At 40.3% G+C, this 26,448-nt stretch overlaps 1 protein-coding gene across 4 annotated transcripts in view; it reads right to left on the bottom strand.

Annotated features, from left to right (window-relative positions):
* Window positions 1–26,448, bottom strand: part of Fars2 (phenylalanyl-tRNA synthetase 2, mitochondrial) — a 451,555-nt gene that overhangs the window by 193,418 nt on the left and 231,689 nt on the right. For all 4 annotated transcript variants that reach the window (XM_036189039.1, XM_036189041.1, XM_036189043.1 and 1 more), the window contains one exon: window positions 440–600. In XM_036189039.1, coding sequence (XP_036044932.1) covers window positions 440–600 — 161 coding nt within the window. The remainder of the gene's footprint in view (window positions 1–439; window positions 601–26,448) is intronic.

Genomic DNA, 26,448 nt, shown 5'->3' with positions numbered 1-26,448 from the left:
TGAGTCCAATATTTTCATGGTGGTATGCAGACAGACTTGGTGCTGGAGAAGGAGTTGAGAGTTCTACATCTTGATCCACATGCAGCAGAAGCAACTGTGCCATTGGGCATGGCTTGAGTATGGCACCACAAGGCCTGCCTCCACAGTGACACATTTCCTCCAATAAAGCCATACCTCCTAATAGTGCAATTCTCCCTATGGACCAAGCACTTAAACACGTGAGTCTATGCAGGCAATACCTATTCAAACCACCACAACTTAAAGAAATACCCACAGATTTGTTTCCATGATGACTTCAAAACCCATCAAGTTGACGGTAAAGATAGTTACCCTGACTTTTACAATATTATTTAAAAATTCAAGTTTTCAAGTAGAATATCCTCCTATATTTTGAAGACCATTTTTATCAACACTATCCTAATTCTTACAATTCTCCTACCTGAAACTTGACCATCTGATTGATGTCTGAGAGATGGAACTGCTTCAGGAAGCGCTCGTCCTCACTCCAGAAGAGGCGGATGTCAGGGATATCGTAGAGGATCATAGCCAGTCTTTCTAACCCCAGGCCAAAAGCCCAGCCAATTTGATCTTGAGCACCAGCTGTGATGAGAAACAAATCAAAAGTCTGTTTAGGAAAGCACGAGGATCACACAGATGTCTGGTGCACTCCGATGAAGACAGGCAATGCCTCTTAGTGGCAGGGCTGAAGAGTACTATGGACTCATCTAAGACAATGTGTAGTCTTACCTTTTCCTTTATTCCACACTTATATCCCCCAGGAAGCTCTCTGGGTTCATACCAGCTGGGGGACTCTTTAAATTCTCAATAAAGGTCAAAGGGGAGGTTTGTTTATCCATCTTTCTCCTCTCTTCTTCCTTCTCTCCCACACTCCTGTGTATGTGAGTGTACATTTGGGTGCATTTGTGTGTAAAGGTGAATGTGTTTGTGTTGAGGCCAGAGGTCACCAACAGGTACCTTTCTTAGTCCCTTTTGTACCTTATTTTTAAAGATTTATTTATTTTTATTTTATGTGTATGGCTGCTTTTCCTGAATGTATGTATGTCTGTGCACTACATGCACATAGTGCACACAGAGGCCAAAAGAGAGCATTGGAGCCTCTGGACCTGGAGCTCCAGGTGGTTGTGAGCTACCAGATGGGTGCTGGGACCTGAACCTGGCTCCTCTGCAGGAATAAAAAGTATTGTTTTGTTTTGTTTTGTTTTTGAGCTGAAAATCGAACCCAGGGCCTTGCGCTTGCTAGGCAAGCGCTCTACCACTGAGCTAAATCCCCAACCCATAAAAAGTGTTCTTAACCATTGCCAGCCTCTATACATTATTTTGGAAATAGAGTCTCTTAATGAACCTAAAACCCGCTGATTAAGTGAGACTGGCTGGCCAGGAAGTCCCAGAGATCCTCCTCTCTTCATCTTCCCAGCACTGGGATGACAAGCATTAGCTATCATGCCTGGTTCTTCATTTAAGTGCTGGGGATCCAAAGTCAGGTCCTCATGCTAGCATAGCAAATACTTTACCAACAGAGTCATCGCCCCAGCTCAATGTCCAAGCCCTGGCTCCTACCTCTGAATTAGGATTTTCTGTAATGTGTGTTTGCTCCGATTCAAACATTAAGTACCCTACATGCAGACCTTAAGAGAAAGGAAGACAAGATCTTTCCCTAAGTACTTTACAATACAGAGAGAAGCCTTCACAATGTGCCACAGCAGATGGCTGACATTCAGAAAACAGTATCAGGCCTTTAAGAACTGGGCACATGCCCCTATCCCTAACCCAGAAGCTATTGCCCATTGACAACCACTTGTAAATGAAAATTTAGTTTTCTCCAAGGGAGTCTTGCTGGGGAAACAAATTACTCTTAAGGGTAGACTGCATGCCAAGCAGTAGATGTTACAGAAAATTAACTCAATGGCATCTTTGTAGATTCCTTGTCTCATATTTTTTTTCATTAATTCCCTCTCATTCTCTCCCTCTCTTTCTCCCTCTCCTTCTCTCTCAATCATAGAGGTCCATTGCATATATATTGTGTCTTCTGGTGTTACGTTTTTATGGCATTCCCAAGTGTATGAATGAGTGAGTCTCTGCATCTATATCTGTTTCTTATGCCTTTTCTTGGGGTCTCTGTCTGTCTGTTTGTTTGTCTGTTTTGTCCTATTGTGATGTTTGTTTTGTTTTATCATTATATTATATTATATGATATGATATTATATTATATTATATTATATTATGTTATATCACACCATATCATATCATAAGCCTTTAGAAGCCTGTTTGTTTTTTAATGAGACAGAAAGGGGGTGGATTTGGATGAGAGGGAAGGTGGGGAGGAAGAGAGGGCAGGGAAACTGTAATTAAGTTATGTTAATGGAAAAAATCAATAAAACTTCACCTTTTAAAAAATGTCATATTTTTATCCTTCATAAGCTATCTCAAGAATGTGGGGAGAGAAAGCAAGCAGCTGGGAAATGTGTATCCAAAAGCATTTATCCCAAAGGTAACGTGTCCTGTTCAGATTATGATACAGCCATGAATTTTAAGGCTGTATTTCACATATATGAGGCAGAATAAAAAACGATATAAAGTGCTGTGTGGAGGAAGGCATGGGAGCCCTTCATACATATAGAAAAGCTTATATAAAGAGCTCATAAAAAGTAGACCATTCCAAGTGAACACCAGCGATGAACAGATTCAAATGGCAGTCAGAGGTGGCCCCAAGACCCCCACCTCCATGTACATGTCCTAGAGAAAGCCCTCCCTGAGTGTGGTAAGGCCCCCCCATAAAGAATGAGATTTCATGCCTGTGATTAGCTTGTTTCATGTAAGACAGTCATATAGTCTTTAAAGCTTCAAGGATCTGCCAGAGGAAATGGGAACCTCATTCCTATTATCCTAAGGAACAAATTACCCCAATACCCTGGTGTGCAGAGAAGCTGGCTTCTGAACTCCAGATGTGCTTTCTGCCAATGCCTATTCCAACATGATTATACTCTCCATTGTCTAGCCCAAAGTCTTTGTCGAGGGATGGAGAGATGTCTCAGTGGCTAACTGCATGTGCTGACTTTGTAGAGGAATGCAGTTTGATTCCCAGCACCCACATTAGGCAACTCACAATACCTATAACATTAAGGGAATCTTGACAACTCTCTCCTCCCCAGACATCTGTAATCACTCCCCCAACCCCCATGGCACACACACACACACACACACACACACACACACACACACACACACATATACACATCTTCTTTTAAAAAAATGTCAAAGCTTGCTCATGTTGTAACACACAATCATCATGGGAGGTTTCAAGGAAGAGCATGGTTTGCTGAGCTGTAACAAATTTCATTTATAAAACACTTTCTTTTGGTCCCATCTAGATTTATATCTGAAATACACTCAGCACTATATCATGGTTCATTAAATTATTAAGACAATGCCAGGAATGTCTGTTAGGGATACTGGTTACCAAACATAGTCTTCTACAAGAAGCTTCAGGAAATAAATACATCTCAGATCTAAGAAAATTCCTGTGAGTCTTATGAACAGAAAAGGCTTCCTCCAGAACAACTGGGCTGTTTTTAACTTTGAGGATGCCATGCATTACATAATTGGTTATAATAATTCACTTTTTATTTCAGCCCTGTGGAAACTTAGCCAAACACGTACATCCACTCAACAACTGAAAAAAATACACAGGATGTAAGTCTATGTGACTTCTACCCCAGTTTTATTTTCATATCCTGATTTCCATGTTGCCCTGATTATTTCAACTGTTCGTTTTATCCTCTTCTATGTGTTTTACAAGGTGCTTCAAATTATTTGTGGAAGAGAGCAAGCCATAAATAAACAACAATGAAAACCAGCGTCAGTTGAAATGGGGACACTCTTGGGCTCTTCGGCATACTTGGCTGTAATGGACTGACAGGTGTTCAAGGTGGGACAGAGCATACAGTAGGTTCTCCCTCATTCTAGAGTCATAGACTGCAGGAAGACAGAGTCACCAGAAGAGAGAACTCAATGCAGATGGGCATTCTCACCAACAGAACCCTTACGCTGAGAGACACCCAGTCATTCTAATAAATGCCAATCTGCAATGACTGAACATCCTATGAAAGGATGTTTTCATTGTTGCTGAACATCTTTACAAGAAGGCCAGTCACACAGGAGAGGAAAAGAATGTGTGGGAGTCCCGAGAAGGGGAAGTTAAGGAAAGAGAGGAAGAGGAGGAGCTAGGCAATAGAAAGGAAGACAGCAAGATACAACCACTGTGAAAGTAGAGAAACGAAATTGACCTTATGCTTTTAGATGATCTAACCCCTGGATGAGCCTATGAGACGATTGGCCCTCCAGGCCCTTGCCTCTGAAGCGACTGAGAAGGGACTGAAATACTACCCAGTGTCTATTAGAAGATGATACTTCAGGAGCAGATTTCCCTCCAGAGATTACAACATAAAAACAAAGATTATAAAACTAAAGATAAATTTTAAAGTAAAATATAATTTCAGGGTGGGGGAAGCTAGAAAAAGTGCACAAACTGATACCCCCACTGAACAGTGGGAGATTGCTCCCTTCTTTCCTCAGAAGCAGAGAGGTACTTTACTCTTCCATCTACAATTCTTCATCAATGGCCTATTTAACCCTGGGAGACAGAATAAAATCTTCATTAGAGATATAATTTAGGTCTAAAGAATGGCTCAGTGGGTCATGGGCTGATTTTCCAGAGGCTCTGGATCTCAGTACCCATACCCCACACCCAGCAGCTCATACCATCTGTATTACAGCTCCAGGAGACCCAGAGCCCTCTTCTGCCTCTGTAGGCATCTTCACATGCACCTGGCAGCCGCATAGTCACATACATACACACAAATAAAGATAAATCTTTCAAAAACTATAATTACTAAAGCGTTCATGGTCTCCTTTTATAGTTTTTCATTCTTAGCCCTTGCCATCCTAACAAATGGTGGTATGCATTCTTGGCTCTTATAAAAGAAGTAAAGGAATTCCCAGAAGACAATTTCTTCAGCAGTTACAACATGAGAGTAAAAATTCATTAAAACTAAAGATAGTAGAGTTTTAAAATAAAGTAAAATATCAGAGGAGCATGCTAGGAAATAAACACACACACACACACACACACACACACACACACACACACACACAAATAGCTCTTATGAACACAGATGCATAAATCCTCAACAAATTACTAGCAAAATAAATTCAGCAGCATATTAAAAGGATTATACACCATGATCAAATGGGATTTGTGCAGAAATGCATGTAAGGGTAATTCAAAATATAAGACCCAATGAAAGTAATATAGCCATCTAGTAGAAAAACGGAGGGAAATGCACACTATTATCATAATTAATAACAAAAAAGCACTTGATAAAATGCAACAATCTTTCATAATTAAATATATTTCCAATAATTAGATCACAATGGAATTTCCTCCACATGAAAAATATTGTGCATGAATAACTCATGGCTGATATCATATTGAGTCATGAAGAAGTGACAGGGTGTTAGTTACCCCACTTCTACTCACACATTACTGACAGTTCTAAACAGAAAAAGTAGGCAAGAACAATAGATAAAAGATACCATTTGGAAATGACAAAACACAATTATCTCTATTTATAGATGACACAATTTTCTGTGTAGAAAACTTTAATGAGTCCATGAAAAAACACAAACTTACAAATTTAGAAAAGTTGAGTAATACATAACCAAAATAGCAAAAAATATATAATTAAATTGCAAAAATTAATTACACCCAAATATCAATAAGGAAAAGCTTTAAAACAAAGCTTTATTTACAAGAGCATCAAGAAGAACAAAGTAGTTTGAGCTTGGCAAAACACTGCCTTTACTTGCTGAGCCATCTTGTCTGTCCCCCATCTGACACTTTATTCAAAACCTAAAATAGGTGGGAAACGTAAATTTAAGGCTTAAAAGCCTAAAACTCTTTAAAACAAAATAGGGGGGGAAATCATCCCCTGCCTCCAAAAGCACAGGCAACCAACGAAAGAAGCCGAGTCACATCAACATTTAGATTCTTTTTTTTTTTAAAAAAAAAAACAAACAAAAAAACATCAAGACACTTTAGGAATGTGAAACCATAATGCCATAACCTACAGAATGGTAGGAAAAATTTGTCAGGGGTCTGATCAAGGTTGACTGTTCAAAGTAAAAACGGAGTCCCCACAGCACAACCACAGACAACCCTATTGAAAAGGAGGCAACAATTTGCACAAATCCACCAACACACAAGTAGTCAACACGGTAAGATGCTTAACATCATTAGCAATTAGGAACTTCAAGTTAAACTACAATGAGAAACTACTTAACACATATAATAATAAAAACAAAAAGTTTTGGTGGCTTCTAAGACATCACCGAGTTAGGGCTGGGGGTGGGGGGCAAGAGCTCAGACGTACAGTACTCACCTAGCATGTACAATGTCTAGGGTTGATTCTTAACACAGACAAAAAAAGTTATAGGTTTATAATATGTCACAGTAATGCATTCAGTCTCCCTTCTCTCCAGTTCTCTCTTCCTTCCCCTACTTAACCAATTGCATACTGGTGTTCAGTAGTATTGATCTGAGCCAAATGGTGGAAATAACTAATGTGCATTTCAACAAATGAAGGATTGAGCAAAATGAATGATTTACATATAACGGAATATGATTTGGCTAGAAAAATAATGATGTTCTGATACATGGAATAGCAATGGTGACTTTTGTAAGTAGTATGTTATACAAAGAAGCCAGGCACAAAAATGTATGGTCTCTAGAAAAGACAAAAACTCAGGAATACAGCAAGCTGATTAGTAGTTCACAGGATGGGAGGGATGACTGGGGAGTTCTTGCTTAATGGCTACAGAGCTGCTGATGGAGGAGGTGAAACTATTTTGAAAACAGTGGTGAACAGGCCAACAAGGCAAGCTTTATATATTTACTACATAAAGTATTTTATATTATTAAATAAAAAAATTTAAAAATTTTTAACAGCTCTGAACTCTATGATGTGGTTCGCTTTAAAAGACTTAACTCAGGCTCTAATCAAAGTAAATGCTCAACAAAATATAATTATAGCAGAATGAGTAATTTTAATATTTAACAACAAAACTAGACATAAATCTGTCAAGTGTTCTCTCCTGTGGCCTCTGGTCTCCATGAACTTGAAAGAACACAGGTACACCCAACCTTGATGTGACATCTGCACATATCTCTGTTTGGATGTCCCCTTTTCAGTGAGGCCTCCCCAAATGCACCTGACAAGCAGGTGCAAACATGTCCCCCAACACATATGCAAACCTTGCTGCTGTCTGCTACTTCACAAAACACCACCACACTCCATCCCCTCTATTGTTCCAAGTCCTTATTTGGCACCAGACTTACAAGAAAACTTGGACAGCATCTTAGCCTCCTAATCACTGATACAGTTCTAGGAGCTTCCGGACATTTGGCATGTAACTATTGCTCAGTAAGAATCAAAAAGTGATAGCAGGATGCCATGAAAGACATCTCAAAACCTTTTCCATTTTCACTTTTCTTGCTTCATGGAAATGGATGGTATCACAGAGAATTTCATATTTCAGCTATTTTCAGTTATTTTCTGTTGTTTGCAAGAGATTTTATTGATCATTTCTACTTTGAGGTGACATTTTAACAGAAGTGACTTAACCTTTTACAGACAAAGTTTCTCATAGACCAGGCTTGCCTCAAACTCACTATAAAGCCAAGAGATGTTTCTAAACTCCTGGTCTTCCTATTCCTGTGAAGTGGTTGGATTACAGGTGTGAGCTATCATGACTGGCTAGAAGTGAATTTATTTGTTCATTTACTTCTTGTTAAAGGCAGGCCACATCACTGAGTCTCAGCAGCTGGAGCCACACAGATAACCTCAGAGATGCCACTCCAGAGGCAACATCACACAGAAGAGAAGGGAACTCTCGGGAGAAGTGGCCAAGCTCCTCATTCTCCCAGCTCTCCATGGCTTACAGGTGGGCTGTGATGTGGGCATGCGCACAAGCTTCCCCTCTGCTTTACTTTCTTCCCCAGAAACTGGCTTGTGCAAAGCTAAGCAGCCCTGTTCACTGCTTTCTATACAGTGATTATTTTTTCACAAGGCCAAGGGCTAAAGGAAAAATTTAAATCGTTACATATTAAAATGAGTTTTTGCACTATATTAAGTATGTATTTACATTTTTTTGTGTGTGTTTTTTGTGTGTGTGTGTGTCAAAAGGGTAAGAAATCTGGGAAATCTTCAATTTCAGGGAACATGTACCCTAGATAAATGCCACACAAAACACTGAAACAACCTATTAATTACAATGCATATATTTCATGGAATGCCATCAATTCTAAGGCATTTCATCCATACTGCCTTGACTTTATGCCTCACAACGAAGCCATAGAAACAGCCAGATTGGTATCTAGGCTTTATCGATGCTGGAACTCAAATCTATGGACAGCACAAGAACACATCCAGTGGTTGGTTTCCCAGATTCAAGTTGAAACTAACTTAGAGGGGCTGCCTAAGGTCTTTCCAAACACCTAAGAGCTGCATTCCATCTGTGAGCCTTCTATTTTGGAAATGCTTGTTTCCAGACTGACTTTGTCATAGTCCATGAAAGTTAGCAAAATGGCTTACAAAAGGAGGTGCTCAGATGTACCAGGAGACTTCTATGTTGGGTTTGGCTACTCCAAAAATGACCTATATGCTGAACATATACACAGAACTCACCCTGGGTGAGCTAACAGGACTAGTGCTTAGCAGTGGCACTGGATAAGAGCTTTTGTCTCCCTGGATCATTAGTTACAATGATCACAGGAAAGGCAAGCAGCACATTGCCCAGAGAGACACTGCACACAGAGGCAGGACGGCAAGGGCCTATGCAGCAACATCAATTTTGATTTCTCCTCTTCCTACCTAGGATGTGGTCCTTGGCTGCCTCCATTCTGCTACGCTTCTTCAATCGGTTCCTTTGGGACAGGCCACTGGATGATTGACTTCTCCAGCTGAGCCTCAAGATCGATCTCCTGCCTGAAAAATTTCTCTAGCTGTGCATACCCTTGGCCCCACACACTTCTGTCAATAAGTCCTTCACATGATCCAAAGGCAGACTTTTCTTTACTAGTTTCTCATAGTCTGGAGCAGACTGTAGACTGGCCATGAAAAGTTTTCCTTAGTACACTCTGCACTCTGCACTACTCACAGTGTACAAACACCATCATCTATCTCATGGAACTCACTTTGGCCCAGGCCCTTTCTTTACTGGGTCCAGAATTTGGCTTTCTATTCCTAAAAGAAACATAAGTTTCTGGGGCACATGCTAATCAATAGTACATAAAGCGACTCCCAGAGAGACTCTCCTTTACAGGCATCCTCGATTTCCCCAAGGGACTTGGAACACAGGAATTTTCACCCTTTTGATCCCTTAGAATTTAATCCAGGTGAAGTAGGTTAGCCTTCCCAGCTGCTACCACATTCTGTGCAATTTGGATAGTGATGTGCCAACGCCCAAAGGCCTGATTTCCTCTTCAAATACCTGTTCAAGGAAAAGACATGGCAATGGGCAGATAGAAAGAGAAAGCTGCTGTGACATTCACAAGCTAGAGTTTATCCTTGGGTAAAGGACCCTTTGGAACTCTCCTCTTCCTTACCACATTAGCTACTGTCACTTGAGAGTACAATGACGAGAATGTACGAGCCAGCAAGTACAGGAGGCAACAAGCTGGTAGCTGGATGCCAGTGGACTGAGCAGGTTAAGTGCAGAGCCTGGTCTCCACAAAAGAGCCTTGAATCTTCATATTAAATGTGTCTTTGAAATGCAGTCATGAGCCATGTGACTTATTCCACCATTAGCTACAGTTTTGCTTCTTGTGAAAGATGTATAAACCCTTAGATGATGAGCAATAGGGAGAAACAATAGAGAAAGCCTTCTGGACGACAGGTCTTGATAGGGATAAAGGGCAATTTCAAGGGACAGACTTCTGTCTGGATACTTTCCCCAAGGACAGCAAATATCAGTTTCTAGCTTCAAAGTCCAAGTATCATTCCCAGGTAGGAGAAGTGCAGAGCCAGAGTCAGGTCTCCATGACACCAGACATGGAGCTTTGAGTATTAATGAGACTATAAACATTCAATGTGAACAGCAATTAAAGTAGATAAGGAAGCATTTAGGGAATTTTGGAAAGAAAGAATAAAAGCGGGGGTGGGGGGGTGGGGGTGGGGGGTGGGAATCAACCAAAGAATATTACAGAGACATATCACAAAAGAATCAAGGCTAATAAATTAATAAATATACCATCATGCATTTCTGACAGGGAAAGAAGAGACTTGAATCACACACTGTCAACAACACCCCGTGAGGACAGCTATGAACTCTAGCTTTTTTCCTTCAATATGTGCCACAACATAAAAGTATAGACCCATGGGAATAATGAACATTTATTTCCCTGTGGACTATTATCATCTCAGTCAGGAAAGATCTTAACACTACCATGCCTAGTAACAAACTTCCATAAGGAAGAGACACACAAGCCCAGGTTGATATGACTTCACAACATGCCCCCACGGTTGGGCATGCCTGGCGGACCTAGACACTTCCACCTAGCTATTTCCGGTTAAAAATAGCCATTTCCGGGACAAAACGACTCACATGACCAGGACCCGTGGCTTTACGTGGTTGTGTAAAGTGCACAGTGCAACCATGTGATCTGCGCATGTGTAGAGTAGCCACATGGGTTCCTGTATGCAGGCGCTGTCCAGCCTTTAAGCTGGCACCATATTTCCTGGCTCCTCCTCTTCTACTTGTTTCTCTCTTGACCATGTGTGTTTTCCACAGGCCTGTTCACGTCTGTCTCTTTCTGTCCTATCTTAATAAAAACTCTTGTTAGTAGAGTTTGTCGTGCTCATGACATTTTGCAGGGTAAGAGCGCACCAAATAACTAACACAGGTCTCCATCATGTGTTCAATGAGAAGGCACAAGAAGTCCAATGGGATCAACAAGAGAGATTAGTTAGAAGTTAAAACAAAAGAACCCTAATATCACAAATTGTAATCACCCTACAATAGACAGAAGAACAGTAAAGGGGCTCAGAGCTTAGGCACTACAGGCTGAGAACCAGAAACAGTGTTTTTGGTTACAGCTTCACAGAGCTTACATTCAGCAGTCATTCTACTGGGGCACACCAAAGTATACAATCTATAGAAGTGCAAACGTACTCTTTAAAGATAGCCATGAACAACTTCCCTCAGCCAAAAGAGGGTGGCAGTAGCCATATCAGCTACCACTTTCTATAGTCTATTCATTTGGTAGCTCTACATGATATATCTGATTCATATTCAATAATAACAGAAATTCATTAACACTTATGGACACATCTGTAAAATACTCATTGCGTACTATAGGAACTACGTAAGCCACCTGAGATTGGCTGCACACAACATGCTCCTTTAGTCCTTGACATTTGTTGTATATTTTTTAAACAAGAGATGAAGATTTCATATTGCACGACACTCTCACCTAATTTGAAATCTACATTCCATTTTTGTGTCTCACTCATTATCCCATAGCATTTTTCTCTTTCAGTTGAAGACTGACTACATATTATCCTCATATAAAGCATACACAGCCTCTGTTCATCTAGAAACACTCCTATCTTTCCCTTGTTTTACATGACACTGACATGAAATGAGAACACTAGGACAGCTGTTCTACATAGTATCCTGAACAAGGGAATATCTGGTATTCTTCTGTGACTAGATTCAGGTTCTGGAACCCAGCACAAACCTACAAGTGACATTGTTCTTTCTCTAGGCATCAAGCTGAGACTCATGGTTCCCATCCTCTATGCTATTATTTCTAGCATTTATTTTTCTGCATTAAAAAGTCACTCCCACACCTCTGTGGTTCATTGAGCTGCAGATCAGTCGATCCTGGGTTCTTTAGTTCCTCACTGGGTTCACTTAAGCACATGTGCTCAGCTGGTCTCACATGGCTGCTGTTGGCTGTCTATTGCTGGGACACTTTGGTCCTTTCACAATACTCAGTAAGCCAGTTTGGCTGGGCATACATATGATTGCAGGGTTCTACTTGCATTAAGAATGTAAATGTCACTACACAAACACTCTGCACGTGTCTTTTTGCTGTTGAATTGATTGAGTAAAGCCATAAGGCCAAGCCACATATGAGAAGTGGAAAAAGACTGTCAACTCAGTCATTAGCAAGCCTGTGGGAAGATAAGCTATAGGATCTTCACATGTAAAAGTATATGTAAATATTTAATGCTAATATTCATTTATTCTTTCAGCAGATATTTATTACAACTTATTTTTGTAAAAAAAAAAAATGTAGTAAACACGTTCTGATTATCAATACCAAATAAGACAAAAGAATAAACAATTACTTGGTATGATAAATCAGAAACTAAGATCTCATTAAATCTGACATCATTATGTGAAGTGACTGTTATCAGCTCTATTTGTTAACAGATGAGAAAGCCAAAGTTTAAAGGGCTTAACTAATTTACTCAAGATTATACAACTATTTGGAAATGCTTCTGGTTGTAAAAAGTAGAAAATCCAAATGAAAATTACATACGTCACAGACAATTGACTTCTACAAGGATTCTGGAGGTGGCCATTTCCTGGTTAGGCAAAACAGCTCTAGGATGTAATGGATGGTCCTTTCAGTTTCCTGGCCTGCTCTCAGAAACAGCTGTCATGAGTACTGCTGTAATTACCTGGTAATGTGCAGAGAAAGGAAGCTTTCCTAATTCTCCTTACTTCTTAACCCTGAGTTGGTTTGCTAGGCCACTGAGTTTTAAAGGGTGAAAGAAACATAGCTGCCTGGCTTCTCTAAATCTAAAGTGGAAACGTCTCTAAGGAGAGCTGGCACTGGGGCTAGTTGGCCAACAGTTAGTAAGTGCCATATCTAGGATGTGAATCCAGGAGAAAGGCGCTTGAGAGCTCATGCCCCTAAGGAATACATGCTTTCAAAGCAAAGAGACAATGAGCCTTAAGTTCTGTGAGTGCTAAAAATGAGGTTCTTTGGGGCTGCAGAGAAAAGAGGAGTTACTTTAAAATAGGCTGAACAAATCTGTTTGGAAAAGTACATCAGAAATGTTCTTAAATGACTGTGGGGTGTTGAAGGTAAGATTATCAACCAGGAGCAAAAGTCAGGCAGCCAAATGGAGGCAGAAGAAGGGCAGTGGGCCAAGCTGACCAAACTGGACAAAGCAATGCAGGGAAATTCAGATCCTTAAAAGACATGTAATATCACACATCATGCCTCTCACAGCTTTTATGAAGAATCACAAGCTAAATACAGATATTCAAGTCAACAAACAAGAGTTCATATCCCACCTCTTAAATGCCTCCCTCAGACTATCCCAAAATACAGTGCCTACATTTTTAGCCTATTTCCTTGAAAATTCATTGTAAAATCCTAGATTTCAAATAGAATTAAATGTTTTTAAAGTAACATGTTGCAAACAAGTTATCTGACAGCAAAAGTTGGCCTCCTCATAGTTTAAGAGCTTTGTTTAAACGCCTTATAGTTTAATACTAAGAATAATATTTTCCATTTCTTTAGATAGAAATTGTGATTTATTTGCTGTTCATTTTTTGTGGTCAGGGTCTCACTAGGTAGTCCAAGCAGGCAATGAACTTTTGCCTCTTGCCCTGCCTCCCGTCCCCCAACTCCTCAATGCTGGGAATAGAGGATTGTGCTACCACCTGACTTGAAATGAAGGGTGGCTTGTTGTTCTTGTTGTTGTTGTTTAGAGACATGGTCTCATGCAGCTCATGCTGGCCTCATATTTTGTAGCCAAGGATGACCTCAAAACTTTTGATACCCCTGTTTCTAGCTTCCCAGAGCTGGGATTATAGGAATGGGTCACCATGCCTGGTTTTATGTGGTTCTAGGAACCAAATCCACAAGCATGCTAGGCAAGCAGTATAGCAACTAAGATGGATCCCCAGCCCATTTGTTTGTTGTGAGATAGCTCAGGCTATCCTGAAATTATGTAATCCAAGCTTATCTCTGATTCCCAGCAACCATCCTCCTCAGCCTCCCAAGTATTGGGATTACAGGCATGAACCACCACAAATGCAAGAGGCAGAGGCAGTTTTCATGTTATTACTTACTGTGTTTTGTTTTAAATGGCTTAAACTGCATACAGATATTAAAGTAATAATATTCTCTTCCAAATTTGCAGGGGATCCCAAAGGAAAGTGCACTAAGGTGATCACTAATCTTCACTTTCAACTAAATGTGGACTCTATATATGGGGCTTTTCACAAGGTGAGTGACACCATAAAATGTGCTTGAGAAAACACTTCAAAGTTGCTGTGCACACTTGCCAGTGCTGACAAATGCTTCCACTCACATCCAATGCACCACTAGATTTCTTCATTAACAAGAGTTACCAAAATTAAGGCCACACTCACATCCAATGCACCACTAGATTTCTTCATTAATAAGAGTTACCAAAATAAGGCCACACTCACATCCAATGCACCACTAGATTTCTTCATTAACAAGACTTACCAAAACAAGGCCACACTCACATCCAATGCATCACTAGATTTCTTTATTAACAAGAGTTACCACAACAAGGCCATAAGCAGAAAACAAAGCAGAAATCCGTGAGTTCACCACATTATAAAAAGTCTTTCAGGACAACAGAGCAGAAATGGAAGGAAGTTCAGGAAATCCTGAGCACAGATTATCAGGACACTTTGATTCTAGGAGCCCTGTCTTGGACATCAGGGTGAACACAGTCTTTCTACAGAGACAGCAGCCACTTCTTGCTCTGCTGACACTTACCACAAGCATCAAGTCCTACTTGAGAGAGTTACCTGACCCAATCCTTTGCCAAATAATAAAGATAAGCCCTGGAGCTGCCAAGTCTAAAACACATCACAGTGGCCTAAATAGAAAATATAGACACTTAAAGTATCTAACATCTAATCATCAGTCCACCTAATGTGTACATGCAGCGTGTGTGTGTGTGTGTGTGTGTGTGTGTGTGTGTGTATGTGTATCAACACACACACACACACATAATGCATGTTATACATGCATAGGTAACACATACACATATTATGTACATATTAAGAAGAATGCCCTATACCTTTATGGGTGTGGGAGACATGAAACCATACTAATGTCCCTTTCAAACATTTAACCCACAGCTAGAATCCTAAAGTATGAAATTAGATGCCTTATCTCCTTCTCTCTGAAGAGAAATGACAGTTGTTTTCATCTCTCCACTAGAGAAACAGCTTTCCAAAATAAAAGTAAACAGTGCTCCATTTCTTATGACACTGTTGTATTTTTTTTCTAACCAGGAAAGGAACTTAATTTAGAGTAAGTAATGCCACTGCCACTTAAGTCTGTGAACGATGAAAGGAATGTCAGCTGTTCCCATTCCATAATTCCCAAGCACTGACAATTAATGAAACACTCTTTACTAGTGGGAGTTGCTTTAAGCAGCAGATAAAGGAGTCACTGAGCCTTTTAAGATTTATTCTCATAACCAAATTGCATATCTCTTCATCATTATCTAAAATATAATTAACAGATGACATTTAAAAACAAACCTTAAAAAAAAAAAATCAAACTGCATCCCACTCCCAATGGAAAAGCAAGTGAGAAACAAGGCTTGTCTTCCGGGAGTGCTGGGAGGGACCGCACAGCACAGCCCAACTCCATCTTAGTCTCCCTACATGCTCCAGCTGTCACCCCGGGCGTCAATCTCACTTGTCTATACAGGAAATGCTAGATAGTATCGATGAATGCTATTGGACAGATATTAATTGTGCTGTTTCACTGCTGAAGAAATATTCATTGACCTTTCCCAACAGAAAACAAATCAATAGGAGGATCTTATGAAAACTGCTTCCTCTCTGGGTTTGCTCCAGAACTTGGAAATTTACTGAGTTACATATTTGTTAGACCATCTGCTTCATAAGCATCTATACCAAGAGAAAAGGTATCCTTTGATGTTAACCCAAATACAAAATCCAGAGACCTCTATAATCCTTTGACTGGAGTCATGCTAATTATCAAAAGACAGAATTTCTGAGCAAAAGCTGAACAGTTTGACGATATCTATCCCATATATCTTAAGGACAGCTGTATGAATGTGCCTCATTTTTGAGCTGTCTTCTCTGGTTTTAGCTCTGCTTGTTAATACTAAATCAGTTTACTTTGTAGTCTGCATCACCAGAAGGGACATCCTCATAAAGTACAAGGGATTAGGGTCTGGAGGGAGGATCATGACCAGTATCATCATGGGGTTTTCCAGGGCTTGGCCCCCAAAATTGTATGCAATTATTTATAACAACATCTGAAAATACAAGGAACTTGACTAGAAACAGTATCAAATTTTCGTCTATTAACATTTCACATATATTAACTAACACTTTTTAGTTAAAGAATTTGATATAAAAATTAGAAAATTCAACTAACCCCAAGAAGGCCAACCCTTCTATGAACCAAGGGGTGGCAGGCATGTGACAAATGTCCTTCAACAGGTCCATGATCAGAATACCTGTGATACACATCATGGCACAATACTGTGCAAGCAGGGATAAATAGGGGGTAAGATACACCAGCCCCCATGGCTCTCGACAGAATTATGCTGAATGAAGAAAGCTAAGCTTAACGGCTATATCCTACATGACTGCATTTTTGTGTCATTAGGAAACAATAAAATTTTAGAAACACAGATACCATAACGGTCAGGGTTAGGCAGAGCACCTGGGAAGAAGGGTGAGCATGGAGGATGCTGGTGGTTTGCTTTTGGACTTTAGAAACTCATTCGAGGGGCTGCAGTGATGCAGTTAAGAGCAGTAGCTGTTCTTCCAGAAAACCCACGTGGCAGCTCACAACTGTGTGTAATCCCAGTTCCAGGGTTTCTGATATCCTCATACAGACATGAATGTAGGCAAACACCAATGCAATAAAATAAAATAGAAAACCACTAGAACTAAATACACACACAAATGACATCACACAAAAGTTGGGGATCTTTGATAGATCAATGAATTTTATCACTATCAACTTGGCAGCTTACTTTCCAATTAATACCATGGGGAAATTGGAGAAATTTTCTGTGGCTGTTCACACAACTGTGCATGCATCTACAATCTCTACCCCAAAGCAAGTGTAAAATTTGCACGTCTGTGGAGAATCTTACCTATCATACCCTTCAGGGTCTAGTGAAAGTGTTCTAATAAGGGGCCAATGGTTATCACTCTCCTCTGAACACAGGGAATTCATCTGAAGAGGTTCTGAGTCAAAATTCAGCCATCTCCTTCCCTTCTCATTCTTTTCCTTTTCCTTCCTTTTCCCTCCCTCCCTCTCTCCCTCCCTCCCTTCCTTCCTTCGCCTGCCTTTCTTCCTTCCTTTAAGACAGAGTCTCATTGTGCAGCCCTGACTCTCCTGGCACTCACTTATTACTCAAGACTGGCCTCAAACTGACAGAGATCCACCTGTCTCTGCCTCCCAAGTACTAGGATTTAAGACACTCACCACCAGGCCTGGCTACTTCTCTTTCTTTATCCAGGCTCCCTCTCCCATGACACACTATTCAGATCAATCCCAACTACTCTTTCCTCCTTTCATAGCAAATGTATTATTAATACATATACACGTTTAAGAGCAAGAGTCTCACTAAATACCCCTGGTTGGCCTAGTCTTCACTTTGTAGACCAGGCTGGCCTCAAAGTTTCAGAGATTTGCCTGTCTCTGCCTCCATGTGCTGAGAGTAAAGGAGTGTGCCATCATACCTACCAAATACTGATAAATAGTGTTGACTGGGTTCCTGGAGGAAAACAATGCCATGCCTCCCCCACCCTGAGACTCCTATAAACCCTGGCTCCTAGCAGCCTGAGTTCTTACCTTTCTTAGACATTTCTGAGCTCTTGGAGCTACATTGAGGAGAGGACAGCCTCTGTGAACAAGTGGGCAACTGAGTTAGTTCTCTTGGGAGTAGGGCAGTTCTGCTTGCTTGGAAGGAAGAAGGTAGAGTCTGAGCATAGGTAAAAGTGTGGGTAGACATAGGCCATTTGTCAGTACTCTTTATCTTCTAGAAATTCCCCAGCAGAGCATGTCCAAGGGAAAGAGGAATTCCAATGCTGCTCTGCTCCAGGAATGCACATTTGGTGGCCACTTCCTGCTCAGATTCTTACACACAGCAGCATATGCTCTTGAGGGGTGCAAGGATATAAGGGCCATGACAGAAAGCTGCTCCCACTTAGGCAGGTCTGGTGTCTACCTCAGAGAAAAGTGGGTTCTAGTAAGTCACTGGTTTTTACCATTCTCTCAGCTTAGGTGTACACTAGTTTAACCACATGCTGCTAGGATACTTAAAGAATAGAATAGCTAAAAACACTGACCCTGGAGGCAGACAAATCCCAGCTATATCACTTACTAGCAGGTTACCTAGACAACCTATTAAATCTCTCTCTGAGTCAATGTCTCCATTTGGAAATGGAGGGTAATTAGTAAGTTATTAAAAGGAAACGGCTCAGGATAGAACCTAGAAGAAAGAAAGAAGCTTATGGTGATTATCATGGAGTAGTTCTGGGAAGCTAGGAACATGTCACCTAGCACCTTTTAAAACCTGGTTTGCCTTGGGTTTCTCTGGGGACAGAGTTCATACCACACACTCAAAACTGTTCTCATGTTCACACAGCATCTTCTGTGCAGTTCAAAAGAATCTAGAATTCTCTGTAGATCCCTCTCCCCATGAAGCAACAGGCCCCAACTACAAGTCTGCTCTGCGTGTGGAACTCAGTACCCTCCTGATGCCTCTCTTCTACACAAAAGCTCTGGCCCTGGTCATGGATTACTTATCTTCTTTAGGACTCCCTCTCGCATGTGGTCTTGCTTTGTGAACTATTTGGTGCGATGCCCAACAGAACACTGCCTATTTGTAGGAATCACTGTGGTTTCAAAGACGTGATTATAGAAAAGAGTGTTCCATTGAACACTCGATAGCATTAGTGAAGTTCCAGTCTAGGAAAAGCATTCACTGGGGACATATGTTAGGTTTCCATCACCACAGATAACTTACAGGAAAAGGCTTATTTCAGCTCACAGTCTCAGAGTCTGTCGTCACTTGTGCTTCTGAGGATGCAGCAGCATGAACCTGCTTCCTCATGTCTCAGAAGCAAGAGAGAGGCAGAACTCCCACAGGGACATGTTCTCAATGATCACCTACTGGGCACTGCTATCTCAAAGCTTTGCCATGTCCCAGAAGCGAACCCTAGGGAGCAACCCTTCGTGGGATATTCAAGATCCAAACCAACTATAAGACAGTGAGACTGGTGTACTCACTCTCACCTCCATGCTGGATGTGTGCAAGCTGAACATTCAGTGTTCCTTGCCAAATGCCCTCCTTTGAGGACTCATTAACTAACTGTTGTCCTCTACCTCCACAGAAAAGAGGGAAGTAGCTGCCTCATGAAGGAAGTAGGGGGAAATTTAATGACACTTGGAAAATTCTAAAGGCCAACAATGCAGCGCAAAGGGCCATCATAAGAGCTGGAGGGTGAGTGTGCTGTATTAACGACCTGTGTATGTGTTGTGGCTTCATGGGTTCCCAAAAGAAAGCAACTCTCCATTGCAGGTAGCTTTACCGTCCTTTCTCTCCTCCATCCCAAAAGGCCTCATTGAGTTCCCTCTTCCTTCCTTCTTCCTCTGTCCCCAGCTTTCCCAATCATGCTTCCTGGTGACAGGCAATAGTCCTAATTAGAGTAGCACATGCTAAACTAAGTAGACAGAAGGAAAAGGAAGTAGAATATTGTGAGTTAATGGGTCCTAATTCTCTGGCTGTATTCCTTTTTCTTCCAATGTTAAATCTTAAAATTCTATCCACTTCATAAAGTCACTCTCCCCAAACAAATCCAACATGTCTTTTAGCCATGGATATGGAATATAAGAAGGAAAACAGATGGAGGGGGAACTTAAAAGGACACTGGATAAAAATAAGATATCAGTTGGCAAAGCCAAAAACACACTTCTGCCAATCTGAGCACATGAAACTTCTATAATAATATGTGTTAACCAGGCAGACCGAATCGGCAAAATGTACTCTGTGGAACACAGTGACAATAGTTCCTTTCACCAAGTAACATGGTCAAGTCACACAACACCAGTACTTAGAGTAACTGCTACTTGAGAGGTACACCTTACAGTCCACAGTCACCTTTGCAAACATCTGGAGCCCATTCACTGCAGGCCTGTTATTGATCTCTAAGCAAACAGAGACCCTCCAGTTCTCTCTTCCCTTGTTGTAGGGACCATGGTGGTCACATGATCCAGATGTTATGATTATGATGGGAAACTCCACAATAGTCTGAGTGAAAAGTAAACATTCAGTGAATTAAGTCATTCAGGTTTAAGGTAAGCAGTTAGGACAGCAATGGCCTAACCTATCCTGACTATCAGACTTCAGATTCTGGTAAATGGAGAAATCTAAAGACACTGAAGGATGGCATAACCTTGGAGTAGTATTACATTCTTAACAATGCCATTTTATCATTTACAAATAATTTTGGTAAGTCAGTATAAACTTTTTACTTGGCTTATGGAAGAGATTTACAGAAACACAGCCACTTATAAATAGTTATGAATAAGACATTCATAAACCGTAAAGATGCATTAAGTAAGCATTTGGCTAAAATGTAAGAAATGAAATCCTTGAAAGTCTAAAGAAGAATGCAATAAAATAGGCTACCCAGAGGTGCTGTTGAATCATGATTTCTAGAAATTTCTATAATGAAGACTGAAAACCCAGTCTTGGCTATGTCAGAATTTTGGTTAGCTCCAAGCATCCACAGGTTTTGTTCGGAATACCCAGGAAAGCTTTTCAAACTTCATAATTCTTTATTCTGGCAGTAGCCTTCTGTTTCAGGCCAAAAATAAAGGGAATTTGGGTGTGTGTTGATATTGTGTTCCTCAAATTATTGTGCACCCTAATAAACTTCTCTGGGGTCAGAGAACAGAACAGCCACTAGATATAGAGGCCAGAAAATAGTGACACACACACCTTTAATCCTAGCATTCCAAGGGCAGAGATCGGCCAAGTCCACTCCGGAAACAGACAGGCATGGTGACTCACACCTTTAATCCCAGGAAGTGATGGCAGAAAGCAGAAAGGCATATAAGGTGTAAGGACCAGGAACTAGAGCTGGTTAAGCTTTTAGGTTTTTGAGCAGCAGTTCAGCCACTAGCCTGGTTAAGTTTTCAGGCTTTCGAGCAGCAGTTCAGCTGAGATCCATTCTGAATGAGGACTCAGAGGCTTCCAGTCTAAGAGAACAGGATCAGCTGAGGAACTGGTGAGGTGAGGTAGCTGTGGCTTGTTCTGCTTCTCTGATCTTCCAGCATTCATCCCAATAACTGACCTCAGGTTTGATTTTATCAATAAGTACCTTTAAGATTCATGCTACATGTATGCTTTCAGCCAACATCAATTTGGTGGAAACAGTGCACGAGGAACACTAGAGTACCATGGAGGACGCATATTGCTTTAGGTGCTGTGAAGAGACACCATGGTCACAGCAACTCTTCTTATAAAGGAAAACATATGATTGGGGCTGGCTTACAAGGTCAAAGGTTTAGTCCATTATCATCATGGTGGGAAGCATAACTACACACAGGCAGACATGGTACTAGAGAGGTAGCTGAGAGTTCTACATCTGGATTGGTGGGTATCAGGGAAAGCAAGTGAGTCATTGGTTTTGGCTTGAACTGAAACCTCAAAGCCCACCCACTATGACAAAGCCACACCTCCTAATAGTACCACTCCCTATGGGCCTATGGCAGCCACTTTCATTGAAACCACTACACAGATGTTTCTCTTTCTTCATTGAAAAGATCATAGGCTGAAGGATACTTATATTTTGGTTTGTTTGGGTAGGCATAAACATTGCAATATAAACTGAGATGTTATAAAAGGACATTTTAAAACATTTTAAATTTTGGTAAAATACAAGACATGAAATTAATCTTTAAATGCAAAATCCAGTGGAGTAATATTCTTGCTGTGCAGCCATTATGGCAATCTGTTTCCACAACTTTCTCACTGTTGCTTCTGGGTTTGGTCTTGGAAATCGTATAATAATTGAAATTTGTATATATCTAATGTTTTTGGGAAAGCAATTAATAAAAGGAAATGAGACAAAAAAAAAAAAAAAAAACCTGCCAGACATTCTACAGGACACCAAGAAAAGTGACTGATACACTTTAAGCCTGTGGACTGAAGATGGATGCCCCAACACCGCAGAGGAACTTTAAATGACTGTCCAGGCAGACAGCTGTCTCTGTCATTCTAGATTTTTGGAAGCTGCTTACAATGCTCTTCCTGTTTACTTAGGTAATATTATATCCTCTGAGTTCTTTGATGTAGTTGAAGACTATCTAGTTATAATTTTCCTTGGTTATGATATAAGATAAGTTAGATATGAAATCTTAGACTCACAAATATAGGATAAATAGAAATTTTTCTTTGAATTAGCCAAATATAAATAGACTAGATATTGGAACTGTGATTCTTGCTTGATAACTGTTCTATTATATGTAATTTTACTATGTTAAAACATTCCTTTTTGAAAAAAAGAAAACAGGAAGTGCTGTGGATGACTTTCTATATGCTGTGAATATGGGTTGGTCTGATGGGTTGATAAATAAAGCCATTTGGTCTATGGCAAGGCAGCTTATAGGCAGGCGGGAAATTCAAACAGATAGACAGGAAGAGAAAGGAGAGGCAAGGCAGACGTTGCAAGCTGCAGCCAGGAGAAGCAAGATGTAAAAGTATTGGTAAGCCATGTGGTAAAGTATAGATTTATAGAAATGAGTTAAGATATAAGAGCCAGCTAGCAAGAGGCCTGCCATAGACCATACAGTTTTAATTAATATAAGCCTCTGTGTTTTTACTTGTCCCAACAGCAGAAGGCCGATCTTTCAGCTACAAACTGCCACACATTGAACATGTCAACTATCAACTGCTACTCCAGATACCAAAGGTCACCAAATACCAATGCCAACAGATCTCTACTTTCTGTTATCACCAAAACCCAAACCATAGATAAAATAAAAGCTCAAAACAAACCTCTGTAACTTCTTCTAGCCTCTAGGACTTGCGCATTTCAGAAATTATTATCTGGAAATTTTCAAGAGAAGCAAGCAAAACAGAAAAACAAAAGTATTACACAAGACAGGAAAGACTTCTAAGAAGTTCTGCAAGCATTCAAAAAAGCTTCCAAGAACCAGAGTTCATAATTAGTATTGGCTTTATCCAGAATGAGGCAGGAACTGGGATGGATTTTGACATTAAATCTGTCCAAAGAAGCCTGACTTTGATTCCTTTGAGGAATCAGGTGGCAGCCAAATCCATCATTCAGTGGCCAATCAAAATTCAACAGTATGTCCAAAATATTCCATTTCACTAACACAGTACATGCTGATACTCTCTCATTTTCTATTGTAATAAATTTATCATGATTTTTAAATCAATATTTTACTTCTTTGGGGATTGTATTTCTTTGAAAACTCACTTCCATGTGTTATCTATTCTCAGAAACTCCAAGGGTAATTTGAAAAATATAGCTCCATCATATTTTACGCAAAAGGATTGGCACAAACTTCAGTGTGACAATGAAAAACATTAGCAGGAAGGTAGATTAAACAAGACGCTCATATATTGCTGCCTGGGTAAGGAGGGGAATGTAGGAGGCTGTATTCCTATCTGTAATATATTCTCAGAAGTGGTAACTGAATGTCAACTGAATGTGTATGATATTATTCTCTATATCAGTAGGAGTATTTCACATTTTTCTTACCAAGAATTTTAAAAACATATCTTACACAGGGATATAGGGTGAGACAAGTCACTTTCTTTATACCCTGCCAAATACAAAGAAGTGTGCAAACAATTGTGACTATTAGGACAATAGCTGTAACCACACTTCTACACAAGTGCCTGTTTTGGGCTCTCGTGGTCCTAACATTCATGTTAGTAAGTTTGTTTGTTCCCCATTTGAGTAAGGATCTAACTCAGTAGCTCAGGCTGACCTACCAATCAATATATAGGCCAGGCTGTCCTCAAACTGCTGGTAATCCTCCTGTTTCAGTATCCTCAGTGCTGAGATTATAGGTGTGACCTACACTCAAAACTTAAGCAAAACAAACAAACATATATACACCCTCAGGGTCCAGCAAGATGGTAAAGGCTAAGTTTGCTAAACTGAGATGAATTCCTGTAACACACATGGTAGAGGAAGGATGGAATCAACTCCTGAAAGTTGTCCTCTGACAATTTATTTAATACACACACACACACACACACACACACACACAAATCTTTAAAAATTCATTAAGAAATCAACCCAGCATGAATTTTGAACTAGATTTATGATATTCAGGTTTGGCTGACCTTATGAGTCCAGCAGCAGTCTTTGACAGAGTCAAGACAGTAGTGACTGGAGTCAAAAAAGAAAACTTTTCAAACAACAACAACAACAACAAAAACCAACCAAACAAACAAACAAATAAAAAAAACTAGCTACTAGCCTGCCACTGGGAACTGGCCAAGTCAGGATTGGACAGCAACTGTAGGAAAATCACAAAAAGTCATAGGCAGAACTGAGCTTGGATAGGAACAACCCATTTGTCTACTCAAAGCAACACTGGCAAGAGCCTCATAATTGACTTTTTCAACAAAGTTCATCTTTAGGACTATGCCTGGATCCATCCAATGCAATACAATGGAATGAACACTACATTTGGCACTTAGAACCAGACAATAAAACATGATAATACAAGAATAGCTTATTTACTTTCATATATTACTACTGCATAGAGTACTGGACTTAGAGACTTACTGTTTTTAAGAATATTGAGAAAACAAAAGAATTCTTGAAATAAAGAACTACTATTTACTTAGAATATTTTCTTTCTTGGCATTGCTGGGAATTATGACTGAAGAAACTAGCAGCATTCTTTCTATTCCATAACCAGGCTTTCCCTAGAAAACTATAAAAATTATGAGCACTTGAAAAATATAGTATTTGTATTGGTTATTTTTATGTTGCTGTGATAAGACACTATGACAAACACAAGTTATAAACCAACAACATTTAATTGGGTTTTTGGTTTCAGGAGGTTAAGAGTCGACGATGGCAGAGCAAAGGCATGGAGGCAGGAACAGATGAGAGCTCATACCTCCAACCACCAAGCAAGAGGTACTGGGAGTGGTATGAGACTTTTAAAACCTCAAAGCCTACTTTCAATGACACAACTCCTCCTAATCCTTCCCAAGCAATTCCACCAACTGAGAACCAAGTATTCAAACAATGAGCCTATGGGGGCCATTTTCATCCAAATAAGCCTACTCTACTCCCTGGCCCCAATAGGCTTATAGTCACATCACAATGCAAAATGCATTGAATCCAACCTGAAAAGTTCCCATAGTCTTTCTGTCTCAACACAATTTAAGAGTCCAAAGTTCAAATCTCTTCTAAAATTGAAGGAAATCTGAATTGTAATCCCTGCATACTTAATAAGCAAATTACAGGTTTTCAATATACAATGGTACAAAATAGACATTACCATTCCAAAGGTAGGAATCAGGGAATAGTGAGAAAATACTGGATCAGAGGAAGACCAAAGCCCTTCAGTAAAAACGCCAAATCCTTTAGATCTTCTATGTCTTAAGGGCTTAGATGGCTCTTCCCTGCCATCTTTGTTGCCTGTAACATACCACTTCCTCTCTGGCTGGTTGCACTCCCCATGCAGAGCTCTCTTTGGCAGGCATCCATGGCTCCACCATCTCCAACAATGCAATCCAGGCTTTGCTTTCACAGTTTCACTCAAAGGTCTCCCAAAGCCTCCATGCAGGGACTCCCCTGACACATCCCTGACCTCAGTAGCTCCCCTTAATGGTAGAGGTATATTCTACAACCTCTTTACTAATGTATCTTTCATGACTAAAGGCAGTGCCACATGGAGAACACTGCCAAGTACAACTACCAACTGAGGTGAACACTAGACCCCCTGAATCATAACAGTGATAGAGCAGAAAATTCCTTAGACCTTTCCTTTTCACCAACTGTAAGCTTAGCTGGGTAGGGTCTTGCTCTGAGGGCACTCCTCCCTTTATGCCAAAGTGTATCAGGCCACTCCTTAATGTCATTCTCTCTTTCAGCACAAGCCTTGCTTTTTTTCTTTCCAAACTGTACTTGTTTCATTTCTTTCTACTCTCCATTTGCTCCTTTTCACTGTAGACCTACAAAAGAACAATTACTAATAAGCATGTGACAGAGTCATGTGGCTGTCTTGAAATCACATCCAGCATAGAATTTTCCTCATTACTTTCTAAATTAGCCTCAGGCAAATTCTTAGGACAAGGG

The sequence above is a fragment of the Onychomys torridus genome, chromosome 5 (assembly GCF_903995425.1).
Source record: "Onychomys torridus chromosome 5, mOncTor1.1, whole genome shotgun sequence".
NCBI classification, from domain to species: Eukaryota; Metazoa; Chordata; class Mammalia; order Rodentia; family Cricetidae; genus Onychomys; species Onychomys torridus.
The sequence above is the reverse complement of the archived record's forward strand: the minus strand, read 5'-3'. Positions and strand labels throughout refer to the sequence as shown.